We start from the raw sequence: 21,820 nt of genomic DNA, 5'->3' as shown, positions 1-21,820 counted from the left end.
AATAAGTATAAAAATAACAAAAGCAGCCACAATTAAAAATCTATACTGGTGCTTAAAAAGGGAAATGATTTGGGCCTTAGGGACTTGAAGTTTTACAAAAATTTAATAAAAATTAAAATAATTCTCATTTCTTTTAGAATATGCTCTGAAATGCATAAAAGCAAACCCTTTTATCTTTAATGTAATACATTTTCTAAGAGAAACTGAATCATTAAATTTATAAGTGTTAAAATTATGCAGCATTAAGTCAATTATGAAATTCTTGAAAGCCTGGAATCAAGCAACGTTAAATTTTGATATCAAGCTGCAAACTTGATCTTAAGCTTAAACTTGCTTCTCCAAGTTAAGTGCTATACCAGTGCCAGCAAATTTACATTGCACTTTACAAGAAATATTTTTCTCTAAAATTTCTTTGAGGGCACCAACTTCCATATTAAATATTCAATTCATTGCCTTAAAATGACCAGTAAAAACATTAAACCGGACAAGAATACACACCATGGGTTTCTCACATTATAATTTCAGGAATGAGAGTACAGAGAACTGTTTCCTAGGCATGGAAAATGTTAAGGTCCTAAGCACACCTCCAGTGTAGCATGTCTCCCTCTCTCCCTCCCTCCCTCCAATTGCCTCTGCCACATAAATCACCATGTGAAAGTTTTGATCATGTGTGTGTGGCTTAAGAGTTGGGAATAAGGATTACCAGTGGGAATGTAAGGAGGCAAGTTTCCACTTGACCCAGTCTATGGAGGAACTACTAAAAAGACCCTTGGCTAATGACTTTTAGTGCAAAGTAATGAGTAAGAGGACACAATGACTAAACTCAAGCCAGTGAACAGTTTTGAATGTTCTTTCAGCTCTAAGATTGTTCTTGTCTGTTATAGCTAAGAGACACGTACATGTTGCAGTGACATGAAGTAAGCGAGATGCCACTTAATCAAATATAGTGTTAACATGACTTGTATGCATTAAATATATTTTGAAGTGTCAAAGTTATAGTTTTTCTAAAGGTGACTCTGTTAAGCAACATCAACCTATGGTGAATATACAGTGAAATGTAAATCGTAAGATCTTTGAGAACATGGAAGAGAAGCTAAGAGACTGTGACCCAGAGGAGGACTGTAATTGGAAATCCTTTGTGCATCAAATGACAATGCATTTTGTCATTTAAATATATGTGAGCTCTAAAGAGAGGTGAGGGACAAATGTCACCAGTTTAAGCCAATGTGATAACTGGAACCAAAGAGGACCACTAAGGGAAAGAACACTAGGGAAGGGCTCACAGTGAAGAACCAAGGGAAGACCTTTTTTTCCCCCCCAATTTTTATTGTTTTTGAGGACAGGATCTCCTGGTGTTGCCCCACATTGGCCTCATATTCTTGAGCTCAAGTGGCCCTCCTACCTCAGCCTCCCAGGTAGCAAGGATTATAGGTATCCAGCCTGTTGGGAAAGTCAATCACATGGGGTCAAATGAAGAGATGTGTTATCTGAAAGATATCATTAATAATGCCAAATGCTGCATGCAAAGTGGGACGGTTTCAAATATTAGAGAACCTAGATTGCAATGGGTCAAGCAAAGCCTGGGATGCCTTCATAGCAATCTGCTGTATTCCTCAGTGATTATGTTTATCTCAGGGTATGTCCCTTCTGATTATATTTGACAATCCTGGTGGAACACTAACTATCTCAAGACAGGAAGAGCAACAGAAGTTGTGGAAACCAAAACCAAAACCAATCCTTTTAGGATCAAACTATCTGTTCTGATTAATTTTAGCCTTAAAATTAAGGGATAACTCTTGAAACAATTTTAGATCAATACTGAAATTGTTTTAGATAGAAGTTTCCTGTATATAAAGAATTTGGCAAGCACTTATACTGAGAGGCCAACACAATGACTGCAGGAATGTTTTTAGTGGGGCTTACAATGGGGAATCAGTGTGTCTGAAACAGATTTTGATGGGATTTACTTCTTCTGGGACTTGATGCAAAGTGTTTTTTGGGTCACATTTTGACTCACAAGTTTACATTTTCATGTTACACCCAAGATGACTGACAAATTTACTGACACTTTTAATGAATATATTTAATGAAAGCATCCCAAGTACTTTACATTCCAAAGGCTATGGAAAGTCAATGTTACAGAACTCAATTAGGATGAAACCACATCTAAAAAAAGACCTTCTGACACAGGATAATGTGGAAATAAAAGGTCTAGAGTAGAAAGGTATTTCTTTTTATCAGCAAGCGAGTCTCCCTTCATGAAGTTCTTTATTTATCTTTTAAGAATCAAGGTATCCCAGTATGCATGGCACATGCATGTAATCCCACCAATTCAAGCAGGAGGATCATAAGTTTGAGGCCAGCCTCAGTAATTTACAGTCTCAAAACAAAATGAGGGCTGGGGATGTAGCTCAGTGGCAGAGCACTCCCAAATTCAATTCCCAATACTCTCCCTCCCAAAGAATAAGGGTATCGGAGAATGTGAGTACTGGGATATACTATTATTACTGGATTCCTATTAAGATCTACTTGTCTGATCAGAGTTGAGATGGTAAAATGCTTATGCTCCTGGGCTAAAATGGTGCCAACAAGGTTAAGTCTCTTTGCTACTACATATTTGTTAACTCTGGAAATAATGCATTGATATAAAGAAGGCATATAAGTCTTCAATGTTTGTACTAAAATAACAAAAGTGGGGGATTGGGAGAACCTGCAGATCAGGTGTTAACTGTGGTCTGTTGCCTAACTTGGTAAACAAATATCAGAAAGCAGCCACACTGTTCACTTTCCAGTTACCTAAGGATGCTTTCGTGGTACTACAGAGTTGTAATGGAGATCCCATGATCCACAAGGCCAAAAAGATGCATTATCTAGGTCATTTATGAAAGTTTGCTGATTCCTACAAAGATCTGACTAAAAGGCAACACACACACCCCCACACACAGATGAATGAGACAATTGGAAACCTGAACAACTGACTAAATTATCTGGCATCAAGAGATTAACTGCGGGAGTTGCACAAAACACACATCATAGTTGAATAGACACTTAGCTTTCCTTGGGAATAACCTTAAAAAAAAAAAAAAAACAGAGAAGCTAGTGATTTCATCCTCAAAAAAGGTGATTTTTCCCCCTACCAAAAAACAGAACAAAATAAAAACAATGCAGAATAAAAATTAACCCTAAGTCCTGCAATTTTACCAAACTGCTTTAAGGGTTGGGAAAACTCCTTTATGTCAAAGCCCCTTCATCCTAGAGACTCCAAAAATAGAAGGCAAACTTTCAATAAAGTGTCATTTCCCTGAGTACATGCAGAGTCTTCTGAGAAAGAGAGCCTTTTCTAGGGCCTGGGGATATAGCTCATTGGTAGAATGCTTGCCCAGCACATGGTAAGGCCCTGGGTTCAATTTCCATTAATACACACACACACACAAAAAAAATAGCCCTTTTTAATTAAGCTGACAGAAATGAGATAAAATTTCCTGCTATAGAAAGAGATAAAACTGGCTAACATTAGTTTTTTAGGCTTGCCAGTTTAGACATGACACAATGAGTAAACCTAAAAAACACTGGTATTTTCAAAATGAAAGCAATCTTTTCCTTTTATGTTGAAGGGAAACAAAGTAAAGTGCTATATATACACATACTACCTTTTTTTTTAATATTTTATTTTTTAGTTTTCGGCGGACGCAACATCTTTGTTTGTATATGGTGCTGAGGATCGAACCCAGGCCGCATGCATGCCAGGCGAGTGCGCTACCGCTTGAGCCACATCCCCAGCCCTACTACCTTAACTTGATGTGCATCATTTTTTTACTTATCCTACTGTCCACCTTTCACATTCCTTAAAAAAAAAAAAAAAAAAGCTAAGGTTTTTTTTTTTTTTTTTGGGGGGGTGCCAGGGATTGAACACAGAATGTGACTCAGCAGAGTCACATCCCCAGCCTATTATAGTTTTGCGACAGGGCCTTACTAAGTTGCTACGGTTGGCTTTGAACTTGCAATTATCTTGCCTCAGCCTCCTGAGCTTCTGGGATTACAGGTGTATACCATTTCAGTTGGCAATGAAGGGCCTTTTTGATGTAACTCTGCTTGTCTAATTTTCCATTTTTTCCCACACCAACCAACTTTCAGTAATATAAACAATGTATACACACCAGAATGCACTATACACAAAAAAGGCCAAAACACTTTGTATAAATGGGCATTTTAAAATACGCATTTGTATATATATATGTGCACATATAATATAGAATATACATGCATGATCAAAGACGAGGCCATAGACTGAAGTAGGAGCCCACCTCTGAATGTAAAGTTTAAGTTACCAGCAAAATCGAACAAGGGCCAGCAAATATAGACTAGGGTGCTAAAGAGAAAGCTACTTTTCACAGGGCAAGAAAAAGGCAAAAGTTTAGGATGATTACTGGCTCCAAAATACTACCACCAGTCTCATTTAAGACTTTAAAAAAAAACCATCTTTAAGTCTATGAAACAATAAAATTCTAAAAAGGAAGCAAATTAAGACTACCAAGTCTACATATGTAAATACTAGACTTCAGGTAAACTCTTAATTTAAAATCTTCTTTGCTATAAATGAGGACCTTATACTGAGCTAATACTCTCGGGGATTGATCTGATTTTTACATTTGCTCATCTTTGGAATGAGCAAACTCTTATTTAAAAATTTATAGATGCTGGGTATCATGGCACATGACTGTAATCCTAGGGGCTCAGGAGACTGGGGCAGGAGGATAGAAAGTTGGAAGCCAACCTCAGCAATTTAGTGAGACTGTCTCAAAATAAAAACATAAAAAGGGCTGAGGATGTGGCTCAGTGATTTAGCATCCCTGGATTCAATTCCTGGTACCAAAAAAAAGGCGATGATGTCTCCACAAATTGGTTCCAAGACTCCTGATGGATGCCCAAACTGGAGGATGCATGTTTGCATATAAGCTACATACATCTTCCTGTACAGTTTAAATCATTCCCAGATTTACTTACAATACGTAATACAATGCAAACACCGAGTAAATAGTTGTTACACTGCATTTTTAAAAGAATGACAAGAGTCTCTAAGTACACATGCAATCCCCCCACCCAACAATTTTTAATCTGAGGTTGGTTCAATCTACAGACATGAAAACTGTGGATACACAGGAGCAAGTGTCCTTGAAAAATTAGTGTGGCAAATCCTGTTCTGGAGAATTACCCAGGTTTCTATGTAAATGCCCATATCCCAATTTGGAGGATGAGAAAAATAATCCAAGTGGATGACTTAAGAATAGGGTACAAGTTGACGAAGTACTAAGCACCACACAATCTTTTATGTAAATACAGTTTCCTTTTATATGGCAAAATAGAAATACCAACACCCAATATACCCCTTCATAAATAAATCATAATGGAAACTAAAACATTGTAAATCTTTATTGATGTACCATCAGAATTCAAATAGGGATTTTTTTCTAGTTTTTCACATATATATCCATGCTCAGCATTTAGGTGCTGTGGTAGCTATGCCAGTCATCATTTTAAAACAGCTATTTTGCAGCATGACTTAATACTTTTAAGTATTCTGATATGGAGAGTTATAGGTAACAATCAATCACATTTTTTTTTTTTTGAGATCTCTAAGGCAATATTTGCTGTTAAGTTGGGTTTGGTCATCACAGTGTAGAATAGTGTGATCTAGGTATGGGGAAAGAGTCCCAAAAGTGCAGTGTGATCCCCATATAGGCTTGGCAACACTTGTTTCCTACATGTCACTTGATAAAAACTACCAAAATCCTTAAAAGTTGCTATACCTTTAGTCATTCACTAGTAAATACTTTGGGGCACAGACTATGTGCCAGGTACTTTGAGTATACTTGGCAAAGTTTTAATTTCAGTTTTCTTTGATTTCAAATTATTAACTGAGTTTGATACAGAGAAAAATACTGAAATGGAAGCGGATTCCCATGTCCTAAAATTGACTGCAAAGTCATTATAGTAATCTCTGTGGATAATCTTCATTAGATAGTATTTTAAAGTCCCTTTCAACCTAAGTAATTCTGCAATTATCTTGAAGCCATTTTATTTATTGTACTCTCACCAATAAGTCAGACAGTAGCCAGGCACAGTGGCCCACACCTGTAATCCCAGCAGCTCGGGAGACTTGAGTCAGGAAGACTGAGAGTTCAAAGCCAGCCTCACCAACAGCATGGCACTAAGCAACTCAGCGAAACCCTGTCTCTAAATAAAATACAAAAAAGGCTGGGGATGTGGCTCAGTGGTTGAGTACAGAGGCACTCAATCGCCGGTAATAACACCCCCACCTCCCCCAAAAAGCCATTTTTGTACCTTTCACTAACATTCTAGCCCATATACTATTCCCAAATTTAAGAATGGGTCATGTTTTCAAAAACTAAATTGGTTGACAGTTAGGAGGCAGTATTAGTAGCTGGTAAGGCACCATGCAGTTATGGAGCCTACTTGTTATTTAATTAACAGGATATAATTTTCTATAGTTCATTTTTAAGATTTCCTCCTTTGGTTCAAACTTCGGAAAGATAATTATAACAAAGACTAAGTTCTAAAGTATTTTTAATTTTCATATCTAACCATAAATTCAGTAATTCAGTTTTCTAAGCCAGCTCCAAAATCTGGTCTGTGACAATCTAGTCTGTATTGAAAGAGAAAAAAAGCTAATGTAGCATTTTTTCCCCATAAAGCTAAATTTGACTTCTACATTCTTTTTATACATTTACTTATTTTTATGTGGTGAGGAGGATTGAACCCAGAGCCTCACATGTGCTAAGCAAGTGCTCTAAGTTATAGCTCTAACCCAACTTCTAAATTCTCAATTCTAAAATTTTCCAAATTTGTGTGAAAATATTCATGAAATATGTATATATACACACAATACACAAGCCAATTATTTTGTTTACTAATTAAAACAAAAAGCTAAGAATTATGATGGTCCCAACACTTTTAAAAAACTGACTCTGAAACAGAAATGTTTGGTCAATACTGCCTTAGCTAAAGTGATTGTCAGGTAATCTTTAACTTTACTTTGCCCATCTGCAGTAGTAGATTGCCTTATCCCTCCTCCCAAACAACCCAAATTTTTCATCTTTCGATAATCTTAAAAAAACTGCTTGGGGCTGGGTTGTGGCTAAAGTGGTAGAGCGTGTACCTAGCACACATGAGGCACTGAGTTCAACCTTAGCATGACATAAAAATATTGTGTCCACCTAAAACTAAAAAAAAAATATTTAAAAAAAAACTGCTTAATGCTGGGCATGGGGGTATATGACTCATTCTGACTGGGGAGGTTGAGTGAGGCAGGACCACCAAATTTGAGGCCATCCTAATCAAGCTAGTAAAGCCCTGTCTCAAAACAAAAAAGACTGAGGATATAGCTGAAATCAGCAACCTGGGTTCAATCCCCAGTACTACAACTAAGAATAAATAATAAAAACTACTTCTTAATCTTGAGCCATGCTATCCTAATCATTAATTTTTGGAATCACACAGAATGTGTGTTGACACACATCCCACCCCATACTTTTATCATTAACCTAAACCCTACCATTTTCTATTTTAAGATAGGTTGGCCTTGAACTTGGAATCCTCCTGCCTCAGCCTCCTTAGTAACTGAGATTACAAGCTTGTGCTAGCATGTCTGGCTCACTACAATAAATCTATTTTGAGAGAGAGAGAGAGAGAGAGAGAGAGAGAGAATTTCTTAATATTTATTTTTCAGTTTTTGGCGGACACAACATCTTTGTTTGTATGTGGTGCTGAGGATCGAAACCGGGCCGCATGCATGCCAGGCAAGCGCGCTACCACTTGAGCCACATCCCTAGCCCTACAATAAATCTTAATAATTCTGTTACACAACAGTTTTTTAGATGTTTAAAGATAACTTGCTATTATATGCTATGTACCACCCCAACCTCCTGTTTACTTTGCCCTTCTCCAAACTAAACTTAAGTTCATTTTTTTTTTTTTAAAGAGAGAGTGATAGAGGGAGAGAGATAATTTTTTATATTTATTTTTTAGTTTTCGGTGGACACAACATGGTTGTTTGTATGTGGTGCTGAGGATCGAACCTGGGCCGCACGCATGCCAGGCGAGCGCGCTACTGCTTGAGCCATATCCCCAGCCCTGAAGTTCATTTTAATAAAATCAGAGTATCTAACCATTCTATGATTTACTTTGCTCTGCTATTAAAAAAACTTAAGAAAATTATTTAAGTATATTCTCTCTACATTAACAATGTTTTAAAGGCTTGATATTTATATTATATATTTACTTGTAATCCATTGGTCCAATATTCAGTAAATATGGAATAAAGCAGCTCATTTTTGCTTTTTAACCCATTTCCCCCAAGTTTATGCACAAATGTAATTATAAGGTAATTATATTTTTTAGATATTTACTAAAACCTGTAGCTAGTCCTTAAATAAAGATGAGACATATACTTAATACACAAATAACTGCTATTAATTAATTAAAGCAACTCTCTGAGGACTAGGAGGTAGTTTGAGTCATTTATGTACTTTCATATAAAAACATACAAATAAATAAACCCCTCATAATATTCTACAATTCAAATTTGTAAAACTTAAAAACAAGAGATTTCCAAATTACACATAAATCAAAGTTTCCAAAAGTGTTCCCCTTGTCCCAATTAGTCTAAATTTATACAAAGAAATTTGAATTAAATGCCAGAGTCAATAAAATTCACAAAGCCAGATGCAGTTTAGTGCTCACAAGTTTATATTTTTAGGTTTGATAAAGATTCTTGTGTATTTTCTAAATACACAAACAAAACAGTCTTGGAAGTTACATACATGTCTTAGGACACTTATATTAGGTAGGTAAATTACATTTTTAAAAAATTGGTCTTCGTAAAAGATCTTCCCAGAGAGCTTTTACAAACAGCAGGCAGAAGAAAGTGTTCTATGTTTACAGTGTTTAAAATGCTGATTCTCCCATTTGATAATGGCCTCAACCATCTCTCTCCTCAACCCAGAATCTTGTTCTCACTGGCTAGTGTACTCTAACTTTAAGTACACAATGTCATAAAATTCAGGGCTAGAAAACATCTTTACGTGTGCTTATCCCTAACACATTTCATACTACTTAGGATTGTTCAACTTCACTTGAACACAGGGATACAGCAGGAAAACAAAAAACTTTATCCTAAAGTGACTAAGAAAATGCCTGTTTGTAGTTCTAAGTGTGTATATTATGTACCATAGTTAAGTTTAAGGATCCGGGTGACTGAACGGCACAAAAACTGGGGCTCAAATCTAGTTCTTCAGATTAAAAATCATTCTTTCAAAAATGAAAATGCCACAGCCCACTAATAATATATGCTACACTGAGGTTGTGTGTCTTATTTAAGTCAAAGTGACTAAACAATTGCTTTATCAGGAGGAAAGAGTAGTAAGGATGCTTATTGGCGGGAGGAGGGATACTCACAAAATTCCTAACATAGCTATTTTGTAGGGAAAATATAAATCTCCATAGACTCCATTAAAGAGCTGGAATTCTACAAAAAAGTTGTTTAATGAGGCAGCAATAGAGCCTCCCAGAAAGAGCTTGGGCTTCAGAATCAGACCTGATCAAATCCCAGCTCTAATTATAGCTGCGTTAAATTTCTGAATTTCTGAGCCTTTCCTTATCTATAAAATGGAGACAATAGCACCTACTTTATAGGGATTACACAAAATAATGTATACAGAACAATGGCAAGTACGGGCACTCAAAAGAAACTGGTAGCTTTTGGAATCTTATTCAGAAAAATGAATTTAAACCTTTCATGCTATGTTCAGAAAACCCTACAAACAAAAGCTTATTAAAGCTTTAAATTTTAAGATTTGTTTTTAAAATCTATTTTTCATCACACCATCCCCCATATTATACTACTCCAGTCATCTTCAGGCCTTTTATACTAAATCATACTAATGAATTTCCAAATCCTAATCCTTTATTTTCCTCCTTTCTACCATCTTTTATTTCTATTTTTCCTCTTGGTTCACATCTATTGTTAAACTGAAATGTATTATGTACTAGAAAGTTCCAGTGTTCTAAAAACTTTAAATGAATTAACTCATTCAGCTCACTATTCTCCATTAGGATGACTCAAATTTGACCAGCTAGAGCTCCCTCTATCACAAATTTCAAAGATACTCCTTTACTGTCCAGTTTCCTCTTCCTACTATGTTTCTTTTTTAAACTCTCAACTGCTTACTAAAATTCAGAAAATTATCTAGTGAATTAAAAAAAAAAAAAAAACAAGGGCCAAGAACCATGACAAAGAGGAGACCATATGGAAGTAACTGTCTCAGAATCCTAAGAAATATAAGATCTTGACTTGAGAGGGCCTGTTACTAAAGTAAATATGAAAGTTTAAACTCTTCCCCTTCATTAAAATTAAAAGCTCTAAAATATTTTTTATTTAAAATATAAATTACGAGAAAACTTCACCAAATGTTTAACATATAATTCTGCCAGAGTTCCAGACAAAATTATGAGTATTCATTTCATTGTTACCTCAAGACCAATCATAAGTTCTTAGTATCTATTAACTTCCTGAAATTGTTGTACTGTAAGTCAGAAAAAGAATATACTTAAAAAAATAGAAACGTCCAGTAGTATACCTTAGTACTAAAACTATTTTTTAAAAAAGATCTAGAAGAGAAAAAGGCAGTCCCTCGAGATCATGAAACATAATAAGTTAGGCAGATGGCAAGTAGAAAAATCTGTCAATTCTGTTTCTGGTAAAATGTTTACTTCAAAGAAATTTTTATATAGGCTGAGGCTAATATATTCAAGAGTATAAACATTTTTCCTTTGGATTACCTAAAAACAAACTTTTAAAGTATCATATTTCAGATGACTAAAAATATAGCCAAATCTGTCACAACACAACATTGAAGGAAATGGACAATTAGAATATTTTAAATTAACATTAACAAACCATCTACATCAAACCTTGTTTCCAACTAAAACCAAAACAAATGCACAACAATCCCGTAGTGTACCACATATGTATTTCAATTTACTGTATGCAATCTAACAAAAAATTTGGTCATAATTTACCAGATATACATAAATGATTTAAGTAATAAAAGAAAATTCAGTTTCAAGAGAATAAGTTCATATCTTGAGGAAAAGTAAAAGTACATTAAGAATGTAAAGCCAAGTCCAGTTTCTATGCAATAAGTGAACTATAGTCTAATAAAGCAGACTTAGGTGATTTTTTTTAGATATATATCTTTGCTCTTTAATATATATTTATATATAGACAGATCTACCAATTGTAAACTATGGTTTATTTTAAAGGAAGGGGATAAATGGGATGAAAGAAATCTTTATACTATACTTACATTATTCACAAAGCAGAACATTTTACGCTTAAAATACTTTTTCATTCATAGTATCTTTGCCCAACTAATTTCTACTTTGGACCTCACTAGAATTACATTTTACTTATTTGTCTAGAACACTGAGAATAAGATGTACTCTTCAGTTTTAAACAAACAAACAAAAAAATCAAACCAAAACTTTTCATCTGTCAGGCTTATAATTATGTAGAAACTATAATAAAGTTTAGATGACAAAAAGTTAGTTACCATGTAACTAACCTTTTATTTCTGATTTACCCAAGCAGAAACATCACTAACATTAAACCATTATTCTACTGAAATCAGAGACAATGAGAAAGCTTGTCTCTTAAAAAAAAAAATCAAATTTTCAACTTTGATTAGATGGAGCACCAAAAGAATTTATCTGTCAAAGCATCTTTGCAAAAATTTTCACACAGCTAATATAATTTAGTTACCTGATATAAAATAGGAAAATATACTCAATTTTTATTTAAAAGAAAGCTGAAAATGATGTCCCTCAATCTTATATATTATGCTCCTGATAAATGTCCACATTAATAATAAGTGAAATGTTTCTGAGACTTCCACATACAGCAATTCATTCATCACCAGGCTAAATAATCTAATAATTACAATTTAATATATCACCTCCTTTGTACCCTAAAGAACTTAATAAAGCCTCTCAACATTTTATTTATAAAATAAAGACATTTGTAGATTGTTGAATCATGGTGACTAGTAAGACTATATTCAAGGTGTAGTGACTTTGAAGAATGGAAAAGTAAATTAACCATAATTTCGAAACACTCAATATCCGGTAAGTATGAAACAAAAGAGAATGAACATTTTGCGTTAATTTTAATGATAAAGAGGGCACAGGAGTAAAAACCTGATATTTCACTTATATTGCATAACAAGCTAACCAAACTGGACATGGAGGATAAATTATAAAACAAATCATTTTACTTATTGTTTCTATGACTTTTTTTTATCAGATTTCTGTCTTTCAAATAAGGCTGAGGTATAGTACACTGGCAAAAATAATAAGAGGCAAACAAGAATAGTGCCAAAGTAACAGATACCCAAAACCAAATACCACGTCAGAAAACGTCATATAGTAACCATTTATCAGATTAGAGCAGCAGGAGAAAGTTACTTATAAATCATAATCATTTTAGTGGTGTTTGTCAACTTCACCATGGTAACTCTGCAACATCATTCTTCATTTGTGAAGTAGTAAAATTCATGTCAAAAAAAGGAAAGAAGGGTTGGGGGAAGTCAGTTAGTTCATTCCAATAAATTACCTCTCCAGTTCTTATAAACATGCCCATCAGCACAAAATTGAGAAATACCTAAGACTAGAAGAGACTTGGTTTAAGTTATGAAGCAAATTAAAATGGAAAAATACAAGAAAATAGAACCATTGGGGTTGAAAAAGCCCCTCACTGAAAATCTGTATTAAAAAAAATAAAATTAATAAAAATAAAAATAGAAACAAAACTCTACTAGTACAAACTAGCCTGAGTGGTTTGATGGACAAAGTGATTGGGTCAACTGTCACTGTACTTCCATAAATGGATTTTCTTCACTCATGTTAAAGTGGCACATGAATGTAAGCTCTATTAAGGATAGGTACTATATTTTCATAGTACCCAAATAGTTACTGTATATCCTATAAATAAAAAATATTTTACTTTGTTAACTGAATATGTGGGGACTCCATGTAATCCAACCACATGGTTGTTTGCTGTATAGTCCTGTGCAAATATAATTTTTTTTTTTTTTTGCTATAAGGCTTTGACCCTACAGTTTTCACAGCAACATAACTACCATCCAGCATGTACCATATTTTGCAAGCCTTCAAGTTCAACAATCCAAATTGTCGATTCATATTATGTCCAAATGCAGCATCCTTGAGGAGTATAGTAGCAGGTCAGTTAATTATCCAGAGACATACAGACATCTCCTGATTCATCCCATCTAGATGGATCATTCTGATCTTCTCCATCATCAACCAGCTCTTCATCAGCTTCTCCTACTTCATTTTCCTCATACTCTTCATCCCGAGGGAATTCTGTATCCTGCCCCTGATCTACACCTTCTTGCCCTCCTGGTTGTGATTTATCTGCACAGTCTACACAAACACCATAGCGTCGAGATCCATGTCTTATTCCAACACTGGCTGCTAACATGAAGATCTTCTTACACACCATACATTTGTATTTTTTATCCTTTTTATGCACCTAATTAAAGGGGGGAAAAATCCAATATAAGGATAGTATAGAAATAGAAAGCATTTGAACCACTCAAATCATGCATTTAATAATGAGTGAATATACCAATGTTTTTCTGTATGAAGATGAACATCAGTTCACATAAATTGCTTTAAAGAAAGAAATGATTTAAGAATCATCCTTAAATTTGTAAGTAACTGTTAAAATACTTTAAACATCACTGACATAACTATATTTTATCTCAAAGATCAGTTGTATTTAAAGTTACTTACCAGGGAATGTCTTTTTACATGTTCTCTCCGTGTAAACAGCTTTCCACAAATATCACAGCTAAATGATCTCACTCCCGTATGAATGAGCAAGTGCCTTTTTAGTGTTCGTCTGTATTTGGCTACATAGCTACAATGAGGGCATTTTAATTTGTTCATGATTAGAGATGATTCACCTTTAAGAATTAAGAAAAAAATTTAAAGAGCACTCATTATATATTATTAAACAGAAGACTTGCTATCAAAATTTCTTCTATCTGTATCTCTAAAACAGTAAATGATATAGGGCTATTGCTAAAGCCTAGAATATGGAAGATTTTAATGTTTAAAAATTCTTTAGGAATTCTGAATTTGTTTGATTGACCAATACTTGCCATTTTCCCAAGTTTCTTGTTTTGGCCACGATTCTGGCAATAATCCATACTTGAAATCATTTGAAGCACCTGGTAGCAATCCATACTTGAAATCATTTGAAGTACCTGGTATTAATCCATACTTGAAATCACTTGATGGACCAGGCATCAAACCATACTTGAAATCATGTGAAGTACCTAATACAATAGAAAAGTGAGCTTGAAGTAATGATGGCAGTAAAGATCTCTTTCATCAGTCAGAAAACAAAATACAATCTATACCCTATGAGCAGTGATAGAACATCTATTTAATATAAACTAGCTGAATAAAAATACCAAAGTCCCCAGAACTGTGAGCTAACTAAATCTTTTCTTTATAAAATACCCCAATCTCTGGTGCTTTGTTATAGGAACAGAAAATGGATTAACATAGGCAGGAATTACCTTCTTCTAGATTTAATTCCATCAGGAATTTGTATGTAACTCCTTGAATCCAAGAATCTTTGAACAACAGGAATATATCCAGAATCCTCCAGTTATTGCCACTCAGGTCCAATCAACCATCAATTCTAGCCTCTGGAGTTATTTTCTTTTTTTAATAAATTTTATTTGGGGTTATTTTCAATGACTGCCAACTTGTCTCCTGGCTTCCACTATTACCATTCCAGAGAGTTTACTCTACCTGGTAATCACAGATTCTTTTAAAACCTGTCACCAGTCTACTCAAAAGCCTTCAAGGGCTACACACCTCAATTCATGTTAAAAAGTCAAAAAAGACCTCCACTATTCTTCAAAGTTTTATCCCTACACCATGCCCTTTATCACTCCATTTCAACCATACCAGCCTCAGTGTTCCTCCATGGCAAACAGGCTCCTACTTAAGGCACTTACACTTTTATCTTCTAAGATATATATATATGCATAGCTCATTCATGCAGCAACACAGGTTGAGTATCCCTAATCTGAAAACCTGTCCTATCAGAAATGTTCCCAAACCCAAAATCTTGAGCACCAACATAATGCTCAAAAGTTTCAGATTTGGGAGCATTTTGGATTTTCAGATTAAAGTTGTTAACCAGTAAAGTCTAAGCAAATACTCAAAAACTCCAACATCTTTAACATTGATCCCAATCATTCAGTTTAAGGGATATTCAATATGCAATAAAATTTTCTATAATGAATGCCACATGGTTTTGATTAAAAAAAAAAGAAGAAAGAAAGAAATGCTACCATATTATAACCAGACACGTCACCTCTCTTAAAATGTCTCTTTGGTGAAACAGTCAATACCAAAAGAAGTAAAAATTAGGTCTCTAAAATATTGTTAAATATACTTCGTTACTACCAAATGTTTTTTTCCTCGGGATATGGTTCACCCACTTTTTTAAAATATATTTTTTAGTTGTAGATGAACACAATACCTTTATTTTGTTTCTTTATTTTTATGTGGTGCTGAGGAGCGAACCTAGTGCCTCACATGTGCCAAGCAAGTGCTCTACTGCTGAGTCACAACCCTAGCCCCTATTTCACCCATTTTTTGATGTCAAGAAAGCCCTCCAGGGGTTCTGGGGCTGTGGTTCAGTGGTAGTGCACTTGCCTTGCATGTGTGAGGCACTGGGTTAGATTACCAGCACTGTGTATAAATAAATAAAATAAAGGTCTACCAACAACTAAAAAAAATTAAAAAGAAAGCCCTCCAAGGGGAACACTTACTTGCCTCACACATTTAAGATACTGGGTTCAAACCTTAGCACCACATTAAAAAAATAAAATAAAAATAAAATAAAGGTATTTTGTCTACAACTAAATATAAATAAAGGTATTGTGTCTAAAACTAAAAATATAAAAAAGAAAGAAAGATCTCTAAGAGATTGGAGGAAAAGAACAAGAGGGAGGGAAAGAGAAAATATTGGGAAACGATACTGGTCAAATTACAGCATGTGCATATATGAATGTGCAACAATAAATCCCACCCTTAAATAATTATAACCAACCAATTAAAAAATATGGAAAAAGAAAGGCCCCACTTCTGAGCTGCAATGAGGCCACAGATGACACAAGCATATGCTCCCTTTTAAGCTACAAAGGCAATGAGGTTATGAGGGGACATTTAAAAAAAAAAGGCCTCTGAAACTATAATTACATATAATTTAACTTTAATATACTACTATTAGGGATAAAGTTTTCAGAATTTTGAAGTGAGGCGGCAGTGAGAGCACAATCTATCAATTTTAAGTTCCATGTTTCTAAATAAAATTGGGGCTCCAGGAAGTTTTTCTCTCCTTTATATATCTAATGTGCAAAATATATGCCCTCCAATTATTTGTTGAAAAGTTAATATATTTAGCATTTTTGACTCCTCCAAAATACCTGGAAAACTACTGTCAGAAATCTTAGCTTTTTAGAATTCTGAATCAAGAAAGCAAGTGCAATAAAATACTTTTGATAAATATTAACTATTGTCTATATAAGTAAAGAAAATCTTAAAAAAAGTAATATCACTAACTCCCATATTACTAATTTCAAAACTTTTAAAATACTTTTCAACAATCAGGGGAAACCACCTTGAGAAAATGTCTTCAAAACCACTGACTTAATTTTGTACAGTGTATACTGTGTGTATAGCCTCCTAACTACTTTGTTTATTGATTTCCCTTAGATGTCCTCTCATTCCCATCAACTTTGAAAAGGATTCCAAAGATTCAGAAGTTGAATAATTAAAGTTGAATAATTAAACATCCATAACCCTTTACACCTTTAATAATTTTAACTTTGCCATGTTTTTTGTGTGTATACAGACATTTTAATACACTTTTAAAACTTGTACTTTGTTATGGTTTAGATAAGAGGTGTCCCCCCACCAAAAGGTCACATGGGAGACAATGCAAGAAAGTTTAAGGTGAAATGACTGGGTTATATGAGAGTTTTAACCTAACCAGTGCATTAATCCCCTGATACAGACTAAATGGGGTTAAATGCAGGCAGACAGGGTGTGGATGGAGGAGGTAAGGCATTGGGGTATTCCTTTGGGGTATATATTTTGTCCTTGATGAAAGAAGTTTCTCTCTGCTTCCTGGTGCCAGGCTCCCAGCTGCTTTCCTCCACCATACACCTCCACCACAATGTTCTGCCTCACCTTAGACCTCAAAGGGTAAAGTTGGCTATCTATCAACTGAGATCTCTGAATCCAAGAGACCCAAATAAATGTTTCTTCCTCCAAAATTATTGTTTTCAGGATTTTTAGTCACAGTGGTCAAAAAGCTCATGAAAACATACTTTAAGCCTAAATACAGGATTATACTTTAGACTATTCCCCTGAAAAACCATAGCACATCCAAGAAATTTAAAACTGAATATTGTTAACACATACCACACAGCCCACATTTCCAACTGTTCCCCAAATGCCATCCCCTTTAAATCCTATTTGATCCTAATCTATCCAAGACACATACTGCATATTTAGCCTGTCTCCTTTAATCTAGTGGTTCCTCAGCTTGTATTTCATGACATGATAGAGTTTGGACCACCTGCTATGTGGCTGGATTTACTTAGATTTTTCTGACTATTTCCTTCACAATTATATTCAGGATAAATACATTTCAAGACTACTACACAGGTTATGTTGTGTGACAGCTAGTGCAATGCATCAGCTCAATTTGTTTGTTCCATTGTTAACAATACTAAGTATGTGGGATGGTTTGAGATGATGTGAATATGTTGTTTCCTAACAATCTTTCACCCAATCATAGTGGGACAAGCCCATTAATAGTGGCTTAATATCCACTGATGATCTTAAATCATTTCTATTGGAATCAGTAAACAGGTATTTCTCTAATTCGATCATTCTTCTACTAGCTTTATTAGTTAACAGAGAAACCCATTTATTTTAACTCTATTTTACTAGTAACATAATCATGGAATCTTTGTATGCATTAAGTATCCCAAGTATTCCCAATACAAATATTGCTACTTAGAATTAATCAACATTTTCTATAACCATCAACAATCATACTATTATATTTGCATCAAAAAGAATTAAAATATATTAGAGTACCAGTCTGGTAATTATTATTCCATTTATTCACTAGCAGGAAGCCATATTTTCTTTGATATTTGAGTTTTAAAAACTCTAAATGAGCCCCCCAAACAAAACCAGAAACATCAATTTGTATTACCAAATTTCCAAAGTCCTCATAAGCAATATTACCACAGACTGAAAGTAATTTTACACTTAGGGGAAAGAAACTGTAGTAGACCCCAGTAAACACAAATACAAACACTTCCCAAACCCTCCTAATGCACTCTTGCTAAAAATTTAACTGTACCTACCAGCATCAACTCCATCTTGACCAGAGCAGGCTTCAGCCAATAAATTTGCATTCATATTCCTATCACCATCAGGCCCTGAGAGTAGAGCACCATCCAAATCTGAAAATAACATGTAGGATATTATTGACAAGTCACACCATAGCCTCTATCCAAAATACCACTTTCTTAGAATTGATTTTTATGCAGACTAAATAAAAGGATCATCTGCAAGTATTGGTTATGTACTACGTACTGAACACAATAAGGCACAGAAGACAAATCAGAAGAAAACAAAGTTAAGTTCCAGGACAGCGAGAACTGTTCATTTCTTATTGCTGTCTTTCTAAATGCTCTCCAAATTACTTGTTCAACAAATGCTAACATGTTGCTGATATTTTTTACTTAAAGTACTTGGAAAACTATGTGAAAAATCACGTTAGATGTACTAAATTTAACTAAATATTATTCAATATGAATGAGGAGACAGAATAATATACCTGAATAATTTATGAACTGATAATTTTTAAGATTTAGACGTGGTTCTCAACCACAAGAACACGCAAACAGTAAGTACAGAATACTGGTTAGGAATAGCTTTAGAGTCAAGGTCAATTAGGTGCCAATCCTAACTATTATTGCATACCTGACCACTTGCCTCAGTTTTCTCATTTAAATCCACTGTATCATAAATTTGATATAGGAATTTAACTGGATAATAATGCAAGCCAAATATTATTATAATAGTTCCTGACATCCAAAAAGATACCTGTTATTGCTTATACCAAGAAGTAAAAAATACGAAGACAGACTGGTGTTTCTCTAATGGTTCAAAAGTGGAAGAGGTAAATTAAAGCTAGAATGGTAGATAATGACTTCAGAAAAGAAGTATTCTTAAGAACTAATCTTAATGTATGGAAAGGATTTGTTATAGGATTGTAAAGGAAAAAAAGGGATGTTAATGAAATGAATACTTCTGGTTGCAAATCTAAGAAATTTCCTGCAAATCTGTTCAATTCCACTACCTTCAGTACTTTGCTGGAATAGTCAACTAGTGAAATGAGTTTCTGGCTTCCTTTCTTCCAAATTATAAATGTTCACACTTCTTCTAATTTCCTAATATTTCTTGTTCTAAAACAAGTCTTTAAACATTTTTGATGGCTCACCAGAGATTTTAGGATGAACTTCAGACTTTTTAGTGTAGATTAATATTTAGTTTTCTGATTCTGCTCTAGCATCATACCAACTGTCCCAAACTCTCCTCTATTTTTAAAAATGCTTAGATGTGTGAAGACATTTTTAAAATGTCCCTGTGAACGATCTCCCCTATACTTCCCAATAAAGATTCATTTATCTTTGTTATCAACCATCCTTGATGGTCTGTACCCAAGTTTAAACAATGAAACAAATATTTGAAAAACCTCTTACCTAAGTAGATACTTATTCAAAAATATTTACAGTGGGCAAATAAATTACTGTATATTCTTACAATGAAGCCTACACAGCAATGGTTCTAGTGTATAATTATGAAGTCCAAAATTACCAAATTTCATTCTGAAATACTGAGGTTAGTAGGATTGCATGATTGTAAAAAAAAAAAAAAAAACATAAAATGATGGTCAAGCGTGTGTAACTGATTGTATAGATCCTTACAGTCTACGGTAAGCATTTTAAAAAATTTTTAAATAGGAAGTTAACTCATTTGCCTTAAAAAAATGAGTTAACAGCACATGTCCATAGTTCCTATGCCTCAGAAGGCTGAGGCAGGAGAACATAAGTTTAAAGACAGCATGGGCATCTTAGACCCTGTCTCAAAACAAAACAAAAGGGTTGGGAATTAACTCAGTGGTAGAGTACAGCTTGGGTCAACCCAAGCATTGCAGGGGTGGGGAGTATAACTCAGTGGTACAGTGCTTGCCTAGCACATAGGAGATCATAGTTTGGATCCTCTGGCAACAGGCAACACACACAGTGCATGTGATATGACTTGTTACAAATTAAAGGAGGGCAATACATTAAAAGGAGATCAGTAAGAAAGCTATTTTAACAACCCAGGTGAGAGATGAGAATGGTAAAGGAAAAAAGTGGATGAATTTGACACTTGTGTAGGTAATACTGGGCTTGGCAGCAGACTGAATATTGGGGTGAGAGGTCAGTTCCAGGGAAATTTCGAGTATATACCAATGGTAGCCAAGGAAACCTAGGAGGGGGAGGGGAAGATAATCAATGTTTACCATGAACATATTAAAATCTGACATACCTACAAACTGGAATTATGTTTGGGATAAGGGTGGTGAATTAAAGGGGTAAGCCTGAGATTGAATCCCAACTGTGAAAGAACTCATTTCTCTAACTCAGTGGTTCTCAAAGTCTCTAAATCAGCATCATCAGAAATCTGCTGGAAGTACAATTTATAATTTAGGCCCCATTCTAGACCTACTAAAAACACATACTTTAGAGGTGAGGCCCAGCAATCTTAAATACACAGTCTGATTCTAATAGTTACTAAAGGTTGAGAACAGTACATGTCAATAGTTCCTATGCCTCAGAAGGCCGAGGCAGGGGAATCCTAACTTTAAGGACAGCCTGGGCATCTTAGACCCCGACTCAAAACAAAACAAAAAGGCTGGGAGTTAACTCAGAGTACAGCCTGGGTCAACCCAAGTACTGCTAAATAAAATAAAACTGAAGATCTGGTGCTTAAGCTGGAAATCAAAACGTCTGCCAGGCACCTGTAATCCCAGTGGTTAGGGAAGATGAGGCAGAAGGACCATCGCAGGTTCAAAGGCAGCCTCAGCAACTTAGTGAGTCCCTAAGCAACTTGGCAAGACCCTGTCTCAAAATAAAAAATAAAAAGGGCTAGGCTAGAGAGATGGCTCTGGTTAAGCACCCCTGGGTTCAAGCCCCAGTACTTAAAAAAAAAAAATCTTTTGAGTTGTCAGAATACAGATGGGAAGTAAAACTGAGAAACAAATAGATAAAACCATGAAAGAAACTCTGACCAAGTATATTGAAAAATCTTAGCATTTAATGGGTTAGAAAAAGAAAAAGCTTTCAGGGAAAACGTAATCTACTTTGTCAGAATTTGTGCCTAAATTCAAGATCAGGTCTAAAAATGCACATTACTTTCATTTTAAAGTCACTAGTAATCTTAAGAGTGATTCTGGTAGGTCAGTGGGGCAAATGGAAGGAGTAAGAAATGGCCAGGGTTATGAATAGAATACGACTAATTAATAGATAAAATAGACAATCTTTTGGAAAATTTAGCTGTAAAA

General features: G+C 34.7%; 1 protein-coding gene across 2 annotated transcripts in view; it reads right to left on the bottom strand.

The window, feature by feature from the left end:
- Positions 1 to 8,031: 8,031 nt before the first annotated feature.
- ZBTB10 (zinc finger and BTB domain containing 10) overlaps positions 8,032 to 21,820 on the bottom strand; it is a 39,243-nt gene continuing 25,454 nt past the window's right edge. For both annotated transcript variants that reach the window (XM_081265955.1, XM_081265954.1), the window contains exons 3-6: positions 18,570 to 18,668; positions 14,262 to 14,438; positions 13,891 to 14,063; positions 8,032 to 13,627 (exon numbers count right to left, since the gene is read on the bottom strand). In XM_081265955.1, the coding sequence (XP_081122081.1) occupies positions 13,322 to 13,627; positions 13,891 to 14,063; positions 14,262 to 14,438; positions 18,570 to 18,668 (755 nt within the window). In that variant the 3' untranslated portion in view covers positions 8,032 to 13,321. The remainder of the gene's footprint in view (positions 13,628 to 13,890; positions 14,064 to 14,261; positions 14,439 to 18,569; positions 18,669 to 21,820) is intronic.

Source organism: Spermophilus citellus (assembly GCF_964194105.1).
Source record: "Spermophilus citellus genome assembly, chromosome: 14".
NCBI classification, from domain to species: Eukaryota; Metazoa; Chordata; class Mammalia; order Rodentia; family Sciuridae; genus Spermophilus; species Spermophilus citellus.
This window is presented reverse-complemented; position numbering and strand designations above follow the sequence as displayed.